Source organism: Lepidochelys kempii, chromosome 4 (assembly GCF_965140285.1).
Source record: "Lepidochelys kempii isolate rLepKem1 chromosome 4, rLepKem1.hap1, whole genome shotgun sequence".
Classification (NCBI taxonomy): domain Eukaryota; kingdom Metazoa; phylum Chordata; order Testudines; family Cheloniidae; genus Lepidochelys; species Lepidochelys kempii.
The window spans coordinates 68,113,701-68,136,786 of NC_136383.1; the positions used below are offsets into that span (position 1 = coordinate 68,113,701).

The window sequence follows — 23,086 nt, forward strand, 5'->3', positions numbered from 1 at the left end:
TATGCAAAACTGATGTGTAGTTTCAGTCTACCTAGGGTGGGGCAAACCTTGTTTTCGGTTTGTTTCAAAACCTTTGTGTTTGATTTACAATAATCTGAAAACTCAAAGGAAAACAAACCTGAAATTGATCAGTATCAAAAGGTTTTGGATTTAACTCATACTTCCTTAACCAGAACTGTTAAAGAAAAAGTTTGGGAGAGTAAACTTGACCATCATTAGCGGAAATGTTAATACCTGGTGATTGTGGACCAAAATTTGCCTTATTAACAAAACTTGAAGCAATGTGAAATTATGTAGGTTTGGGATTTTGTTACGAAAGATTTTAATATTGCAGTGCAACTGTGGTGAATGTTCAAAAGTACTTTCAGCTCATAGCTATTTTATACCAGCATGGAGCTAATTCATATCAGAATAAGATTAGTAAAATATGTAGATATATATATATATAACAAAGTTCCTTTCTTTGGGTCAGATTGTGACTTCTTTTACTCATGCAAGCACTGCCTACGAATAGTCCTATTGAAGTCTATGGGGCTACTTATGTGACCGAAAGTTCATCAATGGAAAAAGAATCAACAATCTGGCCTTTTGTATTTTGTAGTCCAAACATGGAAAAAAGAAGAAACTTTTATTGTATTCATGAAAAAACACATTTTAAAATAATGTAAGATAAGAGAATGGGATGGCTTAGGTGACTGGTAGCTGACAAAGGAGCCTTTTGCTCTCTGTCACTTGTTTGACTCCATCCTGGTCAGCAGTGCTCCAATGTCATTACCATATGACAGATTTAGGAGTAGGACTTTGATGGTCCCCGTCCAGTTCCCATGGGCTAGGTATGGACAACCCCAAACTAATCTCTGCCACCACGGAAATCAAGGACTGAAGGTCTGGGGGTGGGGGAGGCAAATCTGGTGAGAAGTGGTGGTCCTTACAGACCCTAGGGTGTGAGGGTCATAGGGAACCCTACGCCTAATAGTTGTTTATACTGCACTGGGGCCATTGCCTTAGGCTCTTTACACAGGTACGTTCCCTGCCCTTCAGAGATCACAAGACCTAGAGCTGCTCCAGACTACGGCTCCCGCACGCGCTGCCGCCCCGTGGGAAACAGCAGCTGCCCCAGCACCTACATCTCAGCCCAAACCTCCTATTGGGTAGGGCTGCTTTAGTCCCGCCCCTCTCATTGTGATACGATTGGTGTTTTCCCGGGCCGCATGTTTCGACGAGTAGCAGCTAGCGTTGTCAATCTCTCACATTCCTCCAATCACAGCCGCTCCCCGGCTTGCAGTTCCGCAGCCGCTCTTTCCTCATCTCGCCCAGCTTGGAGCGCGAGGCGGGCGGTTGAAGTTCAGGGGGCTGCTGTGCCCGGCCGGGGGCGAGCTCCGTGGGAGCTGGCCGCAGGGCGGCGGCTCCAGCCCCCGGGGGAGCGGGTCTCTGCGAAGGGCGGCCCGCCGCGCCGCGCCGCGCCCCCGGCTTGGCCCCGATGGAAGCCAGCCTGACCTGCGCCGTCTGCCTCGGCCTCTTTGAGGATCCGGTCACGCTGCCGCTCTGCTCGCACAACTTCTGCAAGGGCTGCGTGCTGGAGTGCCTGGCCTCCGGGGAGCCCGGCCCGCTCCCCTCGCCCCGCGCGGGCCAGGGCCTGCGCTTCTCCTGCCCGCTCTGCAGGAAACTCTGCCCGCTGCCGCGCGGCGGCTACGCGGCGCTGCCCGTCAACACCACGCTGGCGGAGGTGGTGAAGTTGTACAGGGCCGGCGGGGGCCGGCCGGGGCCGGGGCGCGGCGAGGCGGGGGCGCTGAGCCCCCCGCCGGCGTTCGGAGCAACCTGCGAGAAGCACCCGGCCCGGCTGGTGCAGCTGTACTGCCGGATGTGCCGCCAGGCGGGCTGCGGACAGTGCGTGTCTGAGGGGCACCAGGGCATCTTCCACGCCGTCAACCTCCTGGACACCGTGTACCAGGAGGAGAAAGTAAGCCCCGCGCCCCCGACCGGCCGGCCGGCCGGCTGTGCCCATTGCGGGGTGAAATAGCAACCTGCCTACCCAGCCGCTGCCTCCCTCGAGGCTTAGCCCAGACCACCCAGCAGCGCAGGCCTGGTTGGCGAACACAATAAGCGGGGCTGCCTCCTGAGAACCTGTTAGAGCCAAATGGGCCGAGTGTTGTAATAAGTCAGAGCATTCCCCTGAAAGCTTTCAGGGCCAGGACGCTGCATTAACAAGTCCTGGTCTTTCCTGTTTATCCTGCATACCTAAGGCCAAGCCATGTAGTAACATGGCAGTGTCCTGACCTAATTATCACAGTGCCCTAACAAGCTGTTTCTCCCTCCACCTCCTCGTAGATAGTTTTATGATTTTAACTGAATAGACTGTAGACGGGTTCAAGATGTTGAAGCTGATAATCTTAGGCCTGCTCTAAACCTAAAACTGTGGTGGTTCTAGCTCTGTAAAAAAAATTCACACACCCCGCCCCCAAAAATGTAGTTAAGCCAACCTAAACCCCAGGATAGACATTGTTAGATCAACTCAGGAATTATTCTGTCAACCTACCTACAGCTCCTTGAGGGAGTAGATTAGCTATAGCAGGAGGAGGAGGAAAACCACTTCGTCATTATATCAAGTGTCACCTGTAGACAGGCCCTTAATGTCTTGTATGTTAACCGTGTTTCCCTAAAACCAAGAATATGCTAGTCCAGCCATCCGATGTAGAGGCGCTTCTTGGCAGTCACGTTACCTATCTGCTTTTTGGCCTAACACTTTTGGATTTGGATAGTGGATTAAGGAAAAGCAGTTAAGGTGAAAGAGACGGCTCCTGGGATATTTTAGCATGAAGAAGGCATGTGCCTTTTTTAGTACTTTATCTGCAGTGTATTTTTGCCAGAGAGTGGACATTCAACCACTTTTCCAGGCTCCATCTGAAGTACAAGCTAGGTAGTACATTATTAAGCAGTCCCTTTATGCTGCAGTTTAATTGCACTTGCAGAATGTCCCTGGTACATTGGATGGGTATGGGGCATAGTAGAGCACATGGCACTGTGGCTGTTCTATACTGATGTTGCAGCTTGACCAGTGGAAATGCAGGCTGGAAGTGCGGAGGGGCAAAGGCAGCTTGTCCCCTCAGCACAGGAAAAGAGGAACACACAATCTGGTCTGGAGTTTAACTATACTGGTATAGTTAAAGCAGCAAAACTTTCTAGAGTAGACAAGCCTAAAGAGGAGAGAGGAAAAATACCAAATGCAAGTTTCTTCATTGTCCTAAAGCATGAAGAGTCTTTTTATATAAGTAATGCCTTAATAGTCTAGTTAAACTCTGTGCAGTCTGTAGATATAGTATGATTAAAGAGGATAATGTAGATTTTTTTTAATTAAAAAAAAAAAGTAGATTAAGTGGTTATAAATTTATGTCCTGCAGTTAACCTTCTTTAGCAGCCTGAAGAAACTGAGAGCAATAAATGAGAACTTGGTGAAGGAACTATCAAGTCATCCAAAAGATACTGAGGTGAGTTAGACATAATGACATCTGTAGAGAATAGTGGAGCCCTGTGTTTTTTGCAAATGTGAGAGAACACAAAATAAAATAAAAACAACCTGTAAAATAAAATGAAAAACATACCCTGCAGCATCTGCCCCTGCTGGCCCAGCTGTGTGTGGCGGAAGCCACTGCTGCAGGGTGAGTACAGGGCCGGCTTATTCTGCAATGCTGCTCCCGGGGAAGGATCCAACCGCATCCCCACCCCTGCAGTGGGAGAAGGACCTGATCCCTTCCCTCCTCCCCACCTGGGCGATGGTAAGAGAGAGACACACACACCCCACCCCCTGGGGACCTGGAACTAACACCTCAAGACCTCCTCATCCAGACCAGCATCATAAGTAAGGCCATACTGGGTCAGACCATGGTCCATCTCTAGCCTATCTTCTGACAGTGGCCAATGTCGGGTGCCTCAGAAGGAATGAACAAATAGGTAATCATCGAGGTATCCACCCCCTATCATCCTCTCCCTGCTTCTGGCAGTCAGATGGTACGGACACCCACAGCATGAGGTTGTATCCCTGGCTATCAAACATAAGAATGGCCATATTGGGTCAGACCAAAGGTCCATCTTGCCCAATATCCTGTCTTCCAACCATGGCAAATGCCAGGTGCCCCAGGGGGAATGAACAGACAGATAATCATCTTCTGATCCATCCCCTGTCGCCCATTCCCAGCTTCTGGCAGACAGAGGTTAGGGACACCATCCTAGCCCATCCTGACTAATAGCCATTGATGGACCTATCCTCCATGAATTTATCTAGTTCCTTTTTGAACCCTGTTATAGTTTTGGCCTTCACAACATCCCTTGGCTGTGAGTTCCACAGATTGGCTCAGCGCTGTGTGAAGAAATCCTTCCTTTTGTTTGTTTTAAACCTGCTGCCTATTAATTTAATTTGGTGACCTCTGGTTCTTGTGTTATCTGAAGGTGTAAATAACAGTTTGGTATTCACTTTCTCTAAACCATTCATGATTTTATAGACTTATTTTGTATCCCACGTAGTCATCTCTTTCCCAAGTTGAAAAATATCCAGGTTTTTAATCTCTCTTTGAACGGAAACTGTTCCATACCCTTAATTATTTTTGTTGCCTTTCTCCTTACCTTTTCCTATTCAAATATCTCTTTTTTGAGATGGGGTAAGCAGAACTGCACATTGTATTCAAGCTGTGGGCAATTTATATAGTGGCATTATGATATTTAGTGCCATCGTATCTATCCCTTGCTTAAAGGTTCATAATATTGTTAGGGCGTGCCCCCCCCTTTTTTTTTTTTGACTGCCACTGCATATTGAATAGATGTTTTCAGACAACTACCCATGATGACTTCAAGATCGCTTTCTTGAGTGGTAACATCTAATTCAGACCCCATCATTTTATATGTATCATTGGGATTATGTTTTCCAATGTGCATTACTTTGCATTTATCAACATTGAATTTCATCTGCCATTTTGTTGCCCAGTCTCCGAGTTTTGAGAGGTCCTTTTGTAGTTCTTCGCAGACTGCCTGGGACTTAACTATCTTGAGTAGTTTTGTATCATCTGCAAATTTTGCCACCTTACTGTTTACCCCTTTTTCCAGATCATTTATGCATATGTTGAAAACTGACCATTTATTCCTACCCTTTGTTTCCTATCTTCTAGCCAGTTACCAGTCCATGAGAGGACCTTCCCTCTTATCCCATGACAGCTTACTTTGCTTAAGAGCCTTTGGTGAGGGACCTTGTCAAAGGCTTTCTGAAAATCTCCGTACACTGTATCCCCCTTGTCCACATGCTTGTTGACCCCCTCAATTCTAGTAGATTGGTGAGGCATGATTTCTATTTAACAAACACTATGTTGACACTTCCCCAACAAATTATTGTAATCTATGTGGCTGACAATTTTGTTCTTTACTATAGTTTTAACCAGTTTGCCCGGTAGTGAAGTCAGGCTTATGGGCCTGTAATTGCTGGGATCACCTCTGGAGTCCTCTTTTAAAAATTGGAGTCACATTTAGCTATCCTCCAGTCATTTGGTACAGAAGCTGAGTTAAAAGATAGATTACAGACTACAGTTAGTAGTTCTGCAATTTCACATTTGAGTTCCTTCAGAACTCTTGGGTGAATACCATCTGGTCCTGGTCACTTATTACTGTTTAGTTTATCAATTTGTTCCAAAACCACCTCTAATGACACCTCAATCTGGGACAGTTCCTCAGAGCCATAAAAAGAATGGCTCAGGTTTGGGAATCTCTCTTATATCCTCAGTCATGAAGACCGATTCAAAGAATTCATTTTGTTTCTCCGCAATGGCCTTATCGTCCTTGAGTGGTCCTTTAGCATCTTGATTGTCCAGTGGCCCTACTGGTTGTTTAGCAGGCTTCCTGTTTCTGATGTACTTTTAAAAAAAAAAAAAATAAAAAAAAAACGCTATTACTTAGTTTTTGGCTAGCTGGTCTTCAAATTCTATTTTGGACTTCCTAATTATATTTTTACACTTCATTTGCCAGAGTTTATGTTCCTTTCTATTTTCCTCACTAAGATTTAACTTCCGCTGTTTAAAGAATGCCTTTTTGCCTCTCACTGCTTCTTTTAGTTTGTTGTTTAGCCACAGTGGCACTTTTTTGGTTCTCTTACTATGTTTTTTAATTTTGGGGTATACATGTAAATTGAGCCTCTGTTGTGGTGTCTTTAAAAAGTTTCCATGCAGCTTGCAGGGATGACATAGTGTAAAGACTTACTGTTATTAGATCTTTGTGCAAAATACTTTGTTTCTAGATCTTGAACAAAGAAGCAGAGATAATTATGTTGGAATTTGAAGAAATTTTCAAAACTCTGGAAATGAGAAAAAAGGAATTGCTAGAAGACATTGAAAGTCAGAGAAGTAAGAAAGAGAAGGAATATCAAATTTGGAAGAAAATGAAGGAAACTCACAAGAAAACCATTGAGAGTTTCCTGAAGGACTGTGAAAAGCTTGTTGATGAATGTGATCCTGAGCGTTTCCTGGAGGTGATAATTTTTACATTACAGTGATCTGCCATCAAGTAGTATGTGCATGTGACACCCCCCACCCCCTGTTTGGGACATCCTTTGAGATACTTAAGGCATGGCCACACTGGAAACTTCAAAGCGCTGTCATGGGAGAGAGCTCTCCCAGCGCTCCTGGTAATCCACCTCCACAAGGGGATTAGCTTCGAGCACTGGGAGCCTATTTACACTAGCGCTTTAAAGCGCTCTGACTTGCTGCGATCAGAGGGGTGATTTTTCACGCCCCTGAGACAGCAAGTTAGAGCGCTATAAAATGTAAGTGTAGCCAAGCTCTTACACTCAAGGCGAATTCTGTTTAGATGTTGCCGTATAATCTGCTTCTCTGAAGGTGCAATTCTGACAGGAGTCTCACTTCCCTTCAGAGTGTAGAAGAGAACCTTATTTTGATGTGGGGGATGTGAAGGGTTCCCACCCCTTGTATTGCACAATCTGTTTTAAAGCACTAATTTCTAATTCACTTGAATTTTTGTGAGTGACTTATTTTATTCCTTTCCAGCTCAATCAGGAACTGATTGGAAAGTTCCTAGAGACTTGGTTAAAATTCTGTGAGGCATGTACTCAAAGTAGTGGGGTGGGGCAAGTGGCTGCATTATAAAACACTATGTGACCCTCAGTGACCAAAATTTTTACGATTTTGGGAACTCTTTCTAGACTTGTCTACATGATGGGGAAAGCCACTCTATGGAGTGTGATTTCCAGTGCCCACTAACTTGTTGAACATTAATTGCTTTGTACAGATGCCATTAGTGTGCTTTAACATAGTTATTTTATAGCTGTCTTCTGTTGAAGTACCCTAGGGAGCCTTTTATGCACGCCAACAGGGTCTACATGGTCCAGTTAGCATGCTCTAGAAATCACTCCCCTGTAGAGAGTGCACTACCCTACCGTGTAGAAAAAGTCCCTTAGGGCTGGTCTACACTAACAAATTAGATCAACCTAGCTATGTCACTCAGGGTATGAAAAATCCACACCCCGAGAGCTGTAGTTAAGCTGATTTAGATCCCTGTATAGATAGTGCTGGGTCGACAGAAGAATTCTTCTATCGACCTAGCTACCACCTCTCGGGATAGCATTTCAAGTGTAGACCGACTCTTAGTCTTGCACTAAGGAGCACAAGTCCATGGTATGGAAATCCTGCCAAAATGTTTTCAAGTACATTTTGATCTCAAAGACAGCCATGTGGCTTTTGCCTCATGCACAGTGTCTTGGATTTGACTTTTAGGAAAGATTTCTCCTTTGGCCTCAGAACAAAATATTACAAGATAAATAATTTTCCCAGACATGACACTCCCTGTGTGTGATTATTGCTCTTCTACTTCTGTGAGCCCTTAAAGTTCTGATTATGTCTTGATGAAATGAAGAGTTATTTTTTAACAAGTTGAACAGTTAACTTCTCTCAGATATTCTGGTAAAGTACTTTTGTTTTATTTTTAAATAACATCCTTAACTCTAATGCAGTCTTATTTTAATTACAGGTGGCATGTGGCTTGAATAAAAGGTACATACATTTCATGTGTTCTAGTTTCTGTAGTTTGTTAGTGTATAGTTGAGTAAGGTGGTAAGATACAAAAAAGTTTAGTTTAATATTCATATCATGACTGTGGGGGGTTGGGAGAGGAGTGTCCAGGGAATACAGTGGATTAATTAATATGGAGAGATACACAGAACAGTTTTGAACAGTTGTAGAAGTTCTGTGAATATTTGAGATCATTACTTTCTAACATTTAATTTCAAAATTCTTCTAGAGCTGTTGGAATTTCACAGATTTATTATTGAACAGATAAAAGTGGATCTTGAAATAATCACTTCAGATACTACTTCATGTTTTTCTGTAAACACTGTCCTAAAAAGCCTTAATACTGTCTTTTTGCTTTGTCTCAGAAAATAATATAAGAACATAAGAATGGCTATACTGGGTCAAACCAGTGGTACATCTAGCCCAGTATTCTGTCTTCTGACAATGGCTAATGGCAGATGTTTCAGAGGAAATGAACAGAATAGGGCAATTGTCAAGTTATCCATTCCCTGTCTTCCAGTCCCAGTGTCCGTCCGTCAGAGGCTTAGGGACACCTGCTGCATGGGGTTGCATCCCTGATAATCTTGGCTAATAGCCATTGATGGACCTATCCTCCATGAACTTATCTAATTCTGTTTTGAGTCCAGTTATGGCTTTTGCCTTTACAACATTCCATGGCAACCAGTTCTGCAGATTGACTGCGTTGTGTGAAGAAGTACTTCCTTTTGTTTGTTTTAAACCTGCAACCTATTAATTTCATTGGGCAACCCCAGATTCTTGTGTTTTGAGAAGGGGTGAATAACATTTAGTTATTCGCTTTCTTTACACCATTCATGATTTTATAGACCTCTATCATATCCTCCCTGAGTCATCTCTTTTTCCAAGATGAAAATAGTCTGTCTTTTTAATCTCGCCTCCTCTGGAAGCTATTCCATACCCTTGATTGTTTTTGTAGCCCTTCTCTGTATCTTTTCCATTTCAAGTATCTTTTTTTTTTTTGAGATAGGGTGACTAGAACTGCACACAGTATTCAAGTTGTGGGCGAATCATGAATTTATGTATTGGCATTATGATATTTATGGTCTTATCTATCCCTTAATGGTTCCTAACATTGTTAGCATTTTTCTTTCTTTGACCGCAACTGCACATTGTACAGATGTTGTTGTCAGAGAACTATCCACAGTGACTCCAAGATCTCTTTCTTGAGTGGTAATAGCTAATTTAGACCCCATTATTCTGTATGAGTAGTTGGGATTATGTTTGGCAATGTGCACTACTTTGCATTTATCAATATAGAATTTCATTTGCCATTTTGTTGCCTAGTCACACAGTTTTGTGACATACCTTTGTAACCCTTGGCAGTCTGCTTTGGACTTAACTGTCTTGAGTAATTTTGTATCCTCTGCAAACTTTTCCCCCTCACTGTTCATCCCTTTTTCCAGATCACTTATGAATATGTTGAACAGCGCTGATCCCAGTGCTGATCCCTGGGGAACACAGCTATTTACCTCTCCATTCTGAAAACTGACCCTTTGAATATTTTAATCTCTTTCTGACTTAAGTTTGTGCTTTAGTTTATCAGATGCCATGCTGCTGTGGGACTGTAAAAATCTAGTTTTTGTGGGAGTATTAAAGAAGGTTTCAGGAATTATGCTTATAGGTCCTGCTAACATAATTAGATAAAATAGCTTCTTTATGTATGAAATGTTACTGAGACACACTATAAATCCGGTGATTTAAATTTTATATTAAATTGAATATAATGAATTTACTGTATGTTGAACTGTATATTAATCTTGTAATTTTCTCTGAGAAACAAAATGCTCCAATTCAGGAGCATCATGTTTTTAAAACTAATTTTTGAATACTTTAATGAATTAGAATCAAGAATGTTTGAGCATATACAGATTTGTTCAGTCAGCTCTAATATAATTAATGGAATTAAATTTCTTATTCAAACTTTCCATGAAAAGCTTGCAAAGTGTGTTTTTGTTGTTGTTGAAGTAATGGAGTACAGTACCTTCTCTTGCAATTTAAATGTTTGCTGTGGGATGCACAAAATGCCATATTTGGCTTTTTTATGGTTTTGTACTTACTTAATTAGGCAAAGCCTTTTAAAAAAAAAAATTACAGTAAGTGAGAACAGAACTTTAAAATTCTCTTTCACAGAATGAGGAATGACCTCTGGGGGAAAAAGGTGTAATTTGGGTTCAGACACAGTGGACTAACAGTACTTTATCTCTTATTACTGAAGAATATATTTGGCAACAGTATTTCGGCCACATCTCTTATATTTTCATAGTGTACGTATTTCAGAGTAACAGCCGTGTTAGTCTGTATTCGCAAAAAGAAAAGGAGTACTTGTGGCACCTTAGAGACTAACCAATTTATTTGAGCATGAGCTTTCGTGAGCTACAGCTCTGATGGAGTGAGCTGTAGCTCACGAAAGCTCATGCTCAAATAAATTGGTTAGTCTCTAAGGTGCCACAAGTACTCCTTTTCTTATAGTGTACATATTAACCTTTTTCTGCTTGACTAGTTAATTATTTCAAAAACAGGTACAGGAGAGGTGCAGAATTCTGGATAAATAAATAAATAAAACTTGCAGTTTCTTCAAATTCTCCTATTGTGTATTTAGAATTTCTCAATGGAATGATTTGCCTCCTTGCTGATTGGTGGTTTGACAAAATTAATTGTTCTGAACAATTACCGTAAGAAGAATGTGCTTTGATGGTTATTGCCGCCTACTTGTTTAAATTTCATTATGCTGGATTATGGGCCTTTAAATGTAGGGCAAACTAAACAAATGCTTAAATAATAATATCAGTTCTTCAGTTCCCCTCCCCCCCACACACAGACACCTTTTGCTCCCTCCCACCTCCCCCAAAAAACCTTTCTCACTGAAACTTCTTTTGCTATCTGTACAGCTAGAAGGGGTTAATCCTTTTAGACCATGACATACAGCTTCTCTGGCAGACTGAGATCCCTTTTGGCTATTTTGATCACAGAATTTTTTCCAACAGATTCTCAAGTGGCCTTTTCTAAGAAAGGAAATTAGAAAATTCTAAGTAGAGGAAGATCAATCTCTTCAGATATTTTTCTGCCATCTACTGACTTCCTTTTTTAATGTAATTATTTTTATTAAGTAGGTATAACTTTTTTCTGTTTTGAGCCCAGCGGAACACACATAATTGTGTAAAAGATTTTTTTCACTTCTTTTCCAGAATGAAGACTCAGTTTGACCTGATGCACATAGCATCTAGCTATGAAAAAGCACCAGAGTCTACCCAAAAGCAAATGGACATCAAATCTGTGGTTAATGAAATCTTGGCTTTGCAGCTGACTTCAGTTGATTCATTCATTGTTAAAGGTAGAAAAAAGATACATATATTTTGAACACAGTGCACAGTTCATTATTTTTAACACATATGTTGAAAATAAATCTGTTATCCTACCACAATAAACTTTATATTAAAGCAATACTCAGTTTGCAAAATGGAAAGTGTTTTAGCTGCCCTGGTTTCATAACTTGGTAAGTTACATCTGATGAGTCAAGTGTTCTTTGTATTGTATTTAAAAAAAAAAACACATCAGTCTTATTTTTATTCCTCTTTTCGAACAGAACTTTCTTCTGGAGGAAATGAAGGTTTAACTGGAAAGTGTGTATATAAAAATAGTGCAAAACAATGGAAAGATCAGAAAAACATACACAGCACGTATTATGTAAGTTCTTGTTTACAAGAGTTACTACAGGTTTTTTGTTTGTTTGTTTTTTGTTTTTTTAATGGTTAAGTATGTTCTTTTGGCTTTGTAAAATCCAAAATGGGCAATGTCTAATGCAACTTTTTTCAGCCTGTAGTGGGACATGAGGAAACTTTGACTGACGGTAGTAAGATCTGTACTCGCTTAATGTCAATATCAGAAATGTCAGCATTTCAAAACATGAGTCATGAGGTAAGAATGCATTTTGGTGTAAGTATTGCTCAACTACTAATTGTGTTTGGATAAACAAGTTAATGTTTCATATTGTGACAGTCTTTTACTTCGGGCTCTCCCCCCTCTCATTTTGCTTAGGGCTCTACCAAATTCACAGTCCATTATGGTCAATTTCATCATCATAAGATTTGAAAATTGGTAAATTTCACACTTTCAGATGTTTAAACCTGAAATTTCATGGTGGTGTAACTACGGGTCCCGACCCAAAGGGGGATTGTGTGTTGGGGGGAGGGGCACAAACCTACTTGTAATGAGATTGCCACCCTCACTTCTGTGAAAAGTGCAGAGCTTCCTGCAACAGCAGGAGGTTCCCGGGGGCTCCCCGCTCCTACTGCGCACATGCACACAGCAATTGTGCAGGGGATGGACAGGTCCTCTTCCTGCCCAGCCAAAGCTAGGAACCGCCTTTGCTGGGGTGCTCCCAACAGCACAGGGAAGATTGGACCCAACTCTACAAGTCTCCTCCAGCTGCAGGAACCTCTGGGGCTGCTGCCCAGTCCCATAGTGTCCTGCAGCAGAGGGAGGCACCCAGAGGTGGGTCTGATGGTTTTTCTCTCTCCTCCTCCTCCTCCTCTCCCCTCCCCCCCCAAACAGCAGTGCAGGGGACAGACAAGTCCTGTCCCTGCCCAGCTGGAGCTAGAAGCCCCCTTTTCTGGGACGCTCCTAGAAGCAAGGGGACATTCGATTTCACGGGGAAGGGCTTATTTCACAGTCCATGATGCCCTAATTATACTAAACTGATACTCTTGATGGGTCAGTCACCTACTTTTAATTCAGGCTACTGCACACTAACTTTTTTCTTAAATGAAATGTAGAACTACAACCTAATAGCTTTTATAGAAAAATGTCTCACTGTTGTGGATTGTTAAAAGTGCAAGTGGATTATTTTTAAACTTTATTTGAGAAGTTCACATTTTTTTGGCCACACTTCAAGTCCAAGTAGTCCATACTTAAAGATAAGGTAAGGCCCAGTTTCAGTGGGAAAGATACTGTGATCAAACCGAAGTATGAATGAGTGCCACATCTTTTCCTGAGAAGTAGTTAGTATGTGTTGATATTGGGCCTATGCTTTTGTGTGCATTTAAAGTGATAACTCATGCTCAAATTTTTAAACACTTAGTAGATTGTAAGTCACAGTTTCTGCAGTGATGGGTTATATGTGTCCCCTAGTATTCCAAATCCCAGTTTCTTTTGACTGCAGTCAGTGAAGGAGTATCTGAGTTGCTGTGTCAGGCATGATTCAGTGCAGCTGATAAAGCTTATCTAGCTTCTTCCTCAAGACATTTTCTGCTAAAAAAGATCTTCCCTCCGTAGTCATTTGATAGCTGTTTTGGCCTTCCATAACTGTTGCCTCTCCAGTTCCATATTCTTGAGTGTTAGAGGCATTTGAGTATTGTAGACATAAAATGAAACTTTTGCCTTGTTACCATAGATACACAGCAGTCAAAGTGGTTATCTTAATGTGACTAAGAAATTCAGAGAAATTCATTGGCGCTGGATAAAAGTACTGCATTGGATTTAGGTTTTCATTCTCAGATGAGAATATTCTCTTGCATCTTAAACAATTTTTGCTAAAATCAGAATTGATCAGTTTTTTAACTTGAAGTTATAAAGATATTACTTCTGTGTAGTCTCATTCTTTGATACTTATGTCACTGAAGTATTTGGATTTTGGTTTTGTTTAAGTCACTTAAATATTTTACTTTTAAAAAGTTATAGATTTCTTCTAATCCGAACAGTTTGTATATTTTTTTCTGTTGCCTTTTAAGTGTCCAGCAAAATATTCTAAGTAATTTAAAGTAGTCTTAGAACATATAAGTACAACAAATTAATAGTTTGCCTTCACATAATATTTAAAGAACTTGTAACTCTGATGGCTTATTACTTTTCCTTGTACTAAATAATTTGGTGATTTTTCTATAATTGTAGGAGGTACGTTATAATTATTATATGGATCATCGGAAATCAGATCCGTTGAAGATGCAGACTTCACCTGCAAATACAAAGCATACATTTGTGATAACTGATTCTTTGAAGGGTACATTCTCAGCAGTTCCCCTTCTGTCCTCACCTCCCAAAGTGAAAGATGCACAGAGAATAAAAACACAAAAATTACAAAAAGGAAGTTTTAGTAACACTAGTTTTTCCAGTTCCAGTAGTTACAAATTCAGCTTTCCACCTGTGAACTGGAATTTCTCTGAATTGAACAGTGACTTGAACTTATTTAATGGAACAAGATCTCCGGAAGTAAGCAAACTAACCTCCACATCAGAAAATTCCAATGGCTTGGTAATAAAAAACAAAGTAAAAATGGAACAGTCATCACCGGTTCCCATTTCTGCAAAAACATTAGCAAGTCCTAGCACTTCACCTGGCTTACCAGCATCAGCAATAAAACCTGTTCCTGTTTCAAAACCAAACTTTTTAGGTGCTCCTACTCAGAGCCTTTCTGTTCCACTTTTTAGCCCCAATTCGGGTAATGACTCATCATTACCCAATTTAAATAAGGCAGCCGCTACATTTTTCTTCAAAAAAGAAAAGAATAATTCGGTTTTCCCCACTTTTTATGTGGGAAGATGTGATATTCAAGATAAAATGGGCAATCAACATGGAAATTATACGAAGTTTAAGTCTTCAGCTTTAACTGAGGCTAAAGCTTCTGCTGCCTTTACAAGTCCTAAACTAGGATCATCAGAAAGTGGAAAGCCAGTTTTTTCATTTACCTTTAGCAATTCGGAAAGAGATTGTTTTACAGTATCCAAACTCAGCAATTCATTGAAGATGTCACCATTTTCAAGCCTATCTGAGAAGCCAGCTGAACAAAGTACAATATTTCAAACCGGAAAAGAGAACGTTTCTGTAAGCAAAGACGTAAAATATAACTGGCTAAAATCTCCTACAGTAGTCCCACAGGAGCAGAGTGCCAGTACCCCTGATTCCACTGCTACTGTAGCCTGTAGTACATCTAGTAGTGACACTGGGAAGAAAGATGTTTCCAAGAGCCAGCCTGTCCCCTGTAGTAATATATTTTCCTTCTCATCCAATAATTGTATTCTGGAATGTAAATCTTCACCTGTAACCTCATTTGAAGGTTCTGTCAAAAGTACTTCCAACTCACTATCTTCCTCCTCGATGCTGTTTTTATCGAATAGTGAAATTGAAAAAATGAAAATAGAATCAATTGACAAAGCACATCCAGTTGTAGAAAAATCTACACCTTCAATATGTACAGTAGCCATATCTGAACTTACAAGTCCAAAGTGTACCAATTCCTTTTTTTCTTTTGACCTATCTATGAAGACTGAAACTGAAGACACGCTTGCTCAACAGAATTCTTTGTGTGGTCCAGCTATAGTCAACTCTCTGTTTTCAACAGGCTTTCCTAGTAAAGAAAGCAATGTATTTTCCACTCATCCTGGTGTTGCATCAATTAAACCTCATATAGATGTGAAAGTTGAAGATAATGTAAATACTGCTGAAACCTATAAGTCACACCAAGATTTAGAAGAGATTTCTAGGAAGCAAGATGAACTTGACACTCTGCAGTTACAGAATGCAGCTTGTCTTAGTCCAGTGACATGTGGTGGTACATTTTTAGGAGGCTCGGCACATGCAGTAGGTAAAGAACATGAAACGCTAAATCTTTCAGACTCTGATACAGAAGAGCTAAGTCAAGCATCAATGTCTAGTGACTGTAGCAATGCATCAGAATATTTTTTGGTTGCAGAAGACAAAATAACAGTTAATGAAAAACCAGGTACATGCACTATAGAGAACGAAATTGAAGAGAATTCCCTTCAAGGTAAATAATATTCAGATATCTGTTTAGATATGTTGGAATTAGGTAAACGTTTGTACTGAAATACATAGCCAGTTTAAAAAGAGAGAACTCTCTCCTCCCTCCGAGCTCGTTTTGTGTCTTGCTATGAATCTTAAATGGGGTTTATCTGTAATAGGAACAACTATCACAATCAAGTATAATTCATAATAAAGTAGGGTTACTATGTTTGTGGTACAAACTGACAAAACAATATCAACCTCCAAAATGTCTTCCATTGTTAGAATTTAGGGTTAAACATGGTTTCTATGTCCTTATGAAGGTTGAAGCTAGAACTCTAGTTTCTTGCCTCTCTACCAGTTACCCCCAAATTTGGACCTAAATCACTCTAATACTGGCCTGCTTATAACCATAAACCAATTGTTAATTTGTTCTGTCCAAATGGGTAATAACGAGGTGGCTCGCCCTAGAGGAAATGCCAGGGTTTTACCAGGAGGGTTGTCTCTGGACTGCAGAGGACTCCCCAGAGCCAACTAATTCTGATAACTCATGGGAGGACATGGATACAGCCTTCTGCTGAAAGGATTGACGTACAAGCAGCAATTCTTCGTAAACAAAGTGTCATTTATTTAAAGGAAAATAAGCAGTTACAATACATTCAGTAAAGCAAGGAAGAATACACTAACCTGTTAAGACATCCTAAACTGCTGTTAAATCTTAATTAGAAATCATACATTAAAGTGGCAAAATAAAATAAGACCGCACAAAACACACAGCATACATAGACCATATAGCAGTTATGTAATATTCAAGGTTCATAGAGACCCCTCGTACACATGCATAAAGCCCCAATACAGTTAGTAAACAGCATATATGTACAGGGAAGCATTACAATGTTACACATTAAAACACATGAAGACCTCCAATTCATATGTATGAAGCCTACATGTAACATTACAGTATAATCCTGAATTTGATACAGTATAGCACACAAGGCTTCTATATATAGGCATAAGAGAACATCACAGTATTACATGCCTTTGCTGTTCTTCAGTCTTCTCTGTTATTCATTTGGCTACACGCACACCCACCACCACCACCCCGGCTGTCAGCCTTATATTCAGTTTCTGGTCTTCTCTGACTGGTTGCTTTCTCAAATTCAGAAATTAGCATAGATCCTCCCTGCCTAATTATACCAGTTCAGCCAATCAGCTTCATCTGTCATTCAAGCTGGTTGATCCTCCTCCTGAGACTTCCTTGCTATTATCATAGATCTTCCTCCTAGCCGCATCCTTTAGTTCTCTTTAAATATGCTGACTCATTCCCATCGAACTCTTATTTAACCCTTATCTCCTCTCAATCAAATCTGCTTCCATTCTGAGGTTTCTGATAGGAAATCACTGTGGCTGCCATTTTGGATTTTTAGCTCTAAACTATTATTACTTACCTAAAGCCTTAATTCTAAAATTAGCTACTGTTTTATGCAAGCTAAAGCGTTATGATACTGTCACCACTGTTGGTAGGTTAATTTGGAGAAGTGATTTTTAAAGATGTTTTAAACCCCTCTCTAGCTGCTTTTCTGCATGTCTCTGCTGTAGGCTGCTACACAGGATCAGAGCAGCTTAATGAAAACCTTTTTATATTAGCAGTAGAGATATGGAATGATCTTTTGCTGCATCTTGACTGTGTTATCCATGCCATTTTATTCCAATAATAGAATATTTTAGATTTCTTCCATGCTTCTTAAATAAAACCTCTGAATTAATATTCAGAATCAGTTCTTACTATTGGTATATATTGGTGGAGAATATTGCTTACACTTTATGAAATATAGTCCTAAATCAATAGTAACACAGTCATTTTGAGTGAGTTGGTGATAGTGAATCTTTGCATGATGGGCAGAGACTTCCATCTAAAGAGGAAATCAAGTGTTGTGGAAAACAGATTCTAAAACAGAAAAACCTACATAAATTAAAGGTCGATATGACAGCAAAAATTTTAACAATGACTATGCTGCATTAAATCGCCCACTGAGGAAGGACTAATCAGGTGAATTTTCAGATTGTGAAATATGACACATACTAGAGATCAAAAAATCAGTCCAGTTACATTTGATGATTATTGTTCGATATACTGCCACCTCTAAAAGAATATTACTACTGTCTTATAACTATGGCAAAATAGTATGAGGCTTAACAGCCCTTCCAAAATCATATTAACTATGATAATTATGGATATTCTTGATATCCGTATACATGGCCAAATACCTTTTTTTTTAATCTTGTCAAATTCTTGGCCTCAACCATTTCTTGTGCAGAAGTCCATCACCAAATTATTGTGTAAAAAAGTATTTCCTTTTATCAGGTTTCAATTGGCCACCTTTTCAGTTTCATTTAATCTCTCCTTGTGTTTTGAGATGGGGAGTATAGCATTTCCTGATTGATCTATCTTTTCTATACCATTTATTATTTTACATATTTATCACATGCCGTCTATTAATCTTTATAAAATAAAATCCCAGTCTTTTTTCTGTCTCATGAGTTTTTCCTATACCCTGGATTATTCTTGTCATCCTTCTCCGAACCCACTCTAATTCTGCAATATCCTTTTTTGAGATGGGGTGACCAGTATTACACCCCATCTGTTGGCCTTGTTTGTGGAAAGCTACAGACTGAAGTTGCCATAGGATAAGAGCTGATCATAGAGCTAAAGAACTGAGAGCATGGATGGACTGGTTTATGTATATATGGAAGGTGCTGGCTGAGGCCCCTATTTTGTACAGGGCTCTTCTAATCATAGAAATGGCCATGTCACTAAAACTTCATATAACTGTACCCTATATGATTTATAGACCTAAATGTTTACTGTGTAGATCAACATATTCTATAGCAGAAACATTCCGAAGAGTTAATACCGACATTCAAAAAATTAAATATGTATTGTATGTTTCTTTTCACAGGACAGGAAATTAAGTCTACGTCCATACAGAACAGTTGGTCAGAAATGTAAATGAATTTTCTAGAAACATTGGTTTTGGGCAAATCTCTCTTTCAGTTTACAGTAACGTATTTATCATAGTCTGTTGAATCTATCCTGTATGTATATGCATCTCCAGATATTTAGATTAGTGAAATGTGCCTTTTACTCTCTGAAAAGGTACATTCTAAAACTAGCAACCAGCTAAAATAGGGCTAGAATAAAGCATGCCTTTTAATAAAGACAAACATATAGATTTGAAAGGCTGTTCTTTCTACCCTTGAGCGATATATTGAATATAATCAAGTGCTGCAAGTTATTTTCTATAATAGTACTTAGGTGACAAGAAAGTGGTGTCTTTGCATGAAATGTTTATACTTATAAAATTTTAGACACTAAACAGGATATCTAAACAAATCTGTCTTATCAGAATACATAGTTAATGGCTGAAGTGATGATATTTCTTCTTGAGTTCTAATCTTCTGATCAATTTCTCCAGGTTCAGTTATTGATCTTTACTGACCTCTATAGAGGAAGCAAGTATTGAATGCATTATTAAAGGCAAAATTTTAGTTACAGTAGTTGTCACTAATTAAGTAACAACTTTTGACATTCTCCGCTATATAAAATGGTACCAAAACTCTTCCCAATAGGTATATTTAGTATCTTCTGTACCACTACTGTTTTCATCCAAGTTTTATGCAGAATTAGATCCAACAAAGAAGTGACTTTTGTAATAATGTCTTCAGTACCACTTGACGTGGTTTTTCTGTGGCATAGAGTTCTTGGCTCATCCATCATCCAGGCTATACATAATACTAATATAATGCTGTTCTCATTGACTTCATCAATAATTAGAATGATAACACTCGCAGCTGATGCTGTTAAGAGGTTGGGATTCAGAATTGTTCTTAACTACTAATGTTATGCTTAACTTGTACACAGTGTATAGGAAAGAACACTGGAAATCATTTTCTAGCTAATCTTTATAGCATGGATTTATTTGCTTATCTGTTAGCACCAGTGTCAAGTGCTTAGTATATCACCACCTAATATATTAAAATATTTAAAACCAACGGTAGTAACTTGTTCCAGTCTGTTTTTGTCTTGTAATTTAATTACACTCAAGTGATTTGATTATTTGAGTTTGTAACTTTTTAACAGTAGCATGCTATTTCTCATTTATTTTATAGTTTACATGTAGGCCAATGTGTATGGGTCCCCATTAATGAAACCAGAGACTTTTTGTACGTGAAGATAGTTCTGGAAATTAGAATTTTATTTTTTGCCATTGCAGCAGTGCTAGTGGAAGCTAAAGTAGACATTTAGTAGACAGCATGTGCACTTCTAAACTGAAATAATCCCTGAGTTGCAAAGCATCTTTTAACAAACTGCATCTGAGACCCAGAAGGGAGCCTGATCCTTGTGAATGGCTCCTGAAAGTATATGGTTAGGTAGAGGCTGAAGCAGTCCTAAATGTGCTTGGAACAGCGTTCGAGCCATGACCATAGGTTTTTCCCTTGTAAGTCTTCTGAGTGTGAGATACAGGTAGACAATGAAGCTGAATTATTGGGGGAAGCATCCATACTGTGCTAGAAAGAAGAACTCAGAATTGTTCTGTGCCTTACGGGCTAATTGGGTGCCATTGATCTCAAGTCAATAACAGCTCTTTTTGACTTCAGCGGTATAGACTCACACTCAGAATAAATTGCAGGATTGGGCTCTAAGCAAGCCGATCCTGTGACTTCAAACTACTTCACAAGATCTTAATCGTCCTTTCATTCTCTTACATGAATAACCCATTACTTGGAAGCAAATTTACCTCTCTGCCTGTATGCTACTATTGATATGAAAGTAATCTTTTTTTTTTTTAATTAGAACATAGCAAAAACCTAAATATGCTGAAGGAGAAATTTCATAGAATCCCCTGAACATTCATTCCATAGAATGATTTTATTGGTGACAACATACTGCATTCCTCTTCCATGCTTTTATTGTGTAATACTAACAACTTTTCTGCAGATCTAATAGACTTGTAGTGGTGTTGGAGAAGTTTTTTTCCTTGATCTCAGTAAAGAGCTACCTTAGTGATTTCTCCCTTAAACCAAAAGAGCATGCTTATAAGAGAGCCATCCATTGGAATGTTCATATGGAATGCTATGGTAAAAGGACCAGTTGGCTGTCCACTCTGTGTATTCTAAAACACTAGTAAAATACTGTTTCTCTTCAGAAAAGTCCCTCTTATGGGATTGAAGTAGCAGCATTCGGACTTCTGTTAGGGCTGGTGTACATTGAGAACATATATTGGCATAGCTACCTCTCTTGGGCCTGAAAAAAATCCACACCCCGAAAGACCTAGCTATACTCACCTTAACTCTGGTTACTTGCAGAGAGGTGGATTACCTGGGCTGATAGGAGAACCCCTCCCATTGGCATAGGTAGTATCTACATTGAAGCACTGCAGCAGTTGTGCTGCTGTAACATTTCAAGTGCAGACGAGCTCTTGGAGCTTATTTCTATTTCAGGAAAGTATGATTTCAGACATTCTGTCAGTTAAATGGGGTACTAAGTACTTTATCTGGTATAGATGAGCTAGATAAATTGAACTTCACACAAGTCAGCTGGTGCCAAGCAGCCATTTTCATAGTTAGACACCAGTTGGCTTTTACTACAGTGCACATTAGCAGTACTTGGTCATGTGCTAGCTGTATCTGGCTTCATTTTTTTTTTTCAGTTCACATCTTTAGCATGGATTGTTCAGATCACTCAAGATTGAACTAACTGCTATCACTGCAGCCAATGGGGTTGTGTCATTTATTCCAGTGGTTACAGGAACAGGCCATTACTGAGCTCTTTTGAAAATCCCACACTAAAGCACCATTAATTATTAATGAAAACTAGGCATCCAGATCCCTAGGTGTCTTTAAAAATCTCAACCTAAAGCTTTAATAACATCTCCAATTCCTCGTATTCTAGGCTACAAACCATTTTCTCTAGTAATTGAAAGAGTGCAAGACTACTAGAGTGATTGCTGAAGCTTTGTTTCACTATCCTTTCCTGAAGTTTGATACAAGCTAGGTTCCACTTGTCTGATTATGAATAATTAAAGCAAATAACTTATTTAGGATCCACTACCAAGGTTGATAGGCTCCAACTTTATGTATTTTTAAAAAATAATTGGATTAAGACAATATGGGACATCTGAAAATCATCCTAATAGCTAAAAAAATAATGTATTCTTGTGAGGGACCTCCCACGGTTGAGCCTTGTCTTTAGACAAACAGTTTAGTTAACTGGTGTAAATCTCTACTTGGATATTCTGAATAAGTATTTCCATGAAGGGCAATGTACCACTTAAGTGGCTGAAACTATTTGCATATGTGGGTGTAGATATGGGCAAAGTCTACCTGCTGACACGTAGCGCAAGCCTGTGTGAACAATTTGCTACTAGCTTTTGTGCAGCCTACTTAAGATAACTTCGCAGATGTCATGCAGGATCTTTTTGGAGAATAGAGATGCTCCAGCATTGTCAAAGGGTTGTCTCTACAAGGTCATAGGTCAGGTAAGGAGGATAAATCAGATAAGTGTGAAGTCGGTATGCATAAATTAAAGGCCAGGCCAATTGATGCTTGTGTGAGAGCATCCTTACAGCAGTTTAACATGGTTTATTAGTGTACAATGACTTGCATGTCCCCTGTAGACATCGGTTAATGACAGAGAGTGAGCTACAAGTAGCTGTCCCTAGAAACTTCCAAGTGTATATAGACACTTCAAAAAACACTGGTTAAAACGAATTTTAATTTGAAAAATGATACAATTGTCTAGTTACATCCTTTTTTACAAAACCACTAAAGGTTCAATCTTAAGCTTAAGACATCTGTTTTAAATTAATCCTCGCAAGTATAGTACAAGTTTTAAAAATCATTTATATTTATAATTAAAAGAAAATGAACCTATGCCTTACTGACTAAAACCCAATATATCTATTGTAATTTTATTCCAAGTGTGTTTGAGAATGAAGAGTGATCATCCTCTACTCACTTAGCTTAAATTAGCTGCTAAAACTATTTTTTGTCCAGGTCTTCCGTCCAGAAGATTGTTACTGTCATTTCTTCATGCTTTACAGAGTATGTGATGCTCAGACTACAGTTTTTCACAGTAGCTTTCACTCAGTTGTTGAAATGCAAGTACAACATTGTCATTTGGATCATCACAAAGTTCACCTAAGGATGTTCTGTTTCAAAAAAAACAAAAAAGTGTTAAAATTGCTTAATAGGTA

The 23,086-nt window shown here is 39.4% G+C and overlaps 2 protein-coding genes across 4 annotated transcripts in view; one reads left to right on the forward strand and one right to left on the reverse strand.

Annotated features, from left to right (window-relative positions):
• The first annotated feature begins 1,298 nt into the window (after window positions 1–1,298).
• LOC140910509 (uncharacterized) lies at window positions 1,299–19,883 on the forward strand. 3 transcript variants are annotated; one of them, XM_073341563.2, is made up of 9 exons: window positions 1,299–1,960; window positions 3,399–3,485; window positions 6,272–6,502; window positions 8,017–8,039; window positions 11,282–11,427; window positions 11,680–11,780; window positions 11,910–12,011; window positions 13,983–15,855; window positions 18,791–19,883. In XM_073341563.2, the coding sequence occupies exons 1-9, from the start codon at window positions 1,481–1,483 to the stop codon at window positions 18,838–18,840; spliced, it is 3,093 nt and encodes a 1,030-aa protein (XP_073197664.1). In that variant the 5' UTR covers window positions 1,299–1,480; the 3' UTR covers window positions 18,841–19,883. The 3 variants fall into 3 exon arrangements, with proteins under 3 accessions (XP_073197664.1, XP_073197666.1, XP_073197665.1); XM_073341565.2 differs by lacking the exons at window positions 1,299–1,960; window positions 3,399–3,485 and adding an exon at window positions 5,158–5,225; XM_073341564.2 differs by lacking the exons at window positions 1,299–1,960; window positions 3,399–3,485 and adding an exon at window positions 5,235–5,318.
• A 2,580-nt stretch (window positions 19,884–22,463) lies between these two features.
• The window catches only part of LOC140910510 (putative ATP-dependent RNA helicase DDX60), a 78,831-nt gene continuing 78,208 nt past the window's right edge, over window positions 22,464–23,086 (reverse strand). The window contains exon 38 of the mRNA XM_073341568.2: window positions 22,464–23,041. Coding sequence (XP_073197669.1) covers window positions 22,951–23,041 — 91 coding nt within the window. The 3' untranslated portion in view covers window positions 22,464–22,950. The remainder of the gene's footprint in view (window positions 23,042–23,086) is intronic.

Coding starts and splice junctions, on each gene's coding strand:
- LOC140910509 (XM_073341563.2), top strand. CDS start 1,481: ATGGAAGCCAGCCTGACCTGCGCCGTCTGCCTCGGCCTCTTTGAGGAT. Junction 6,503..8,016: donor ATCCTGAGCGTTTCCTGGAG/GTGATAATTTTT, acceptor TTTTAATTACAG/GTGGCATGTGGCTTGAATAA. Junction 8,040..11,281: donor GCATGTGGCTTGAATAAAAG/GTACATACATTT, acceptor CTTCTTTTCCAG/AATGAAGACTCAGTTTGACC.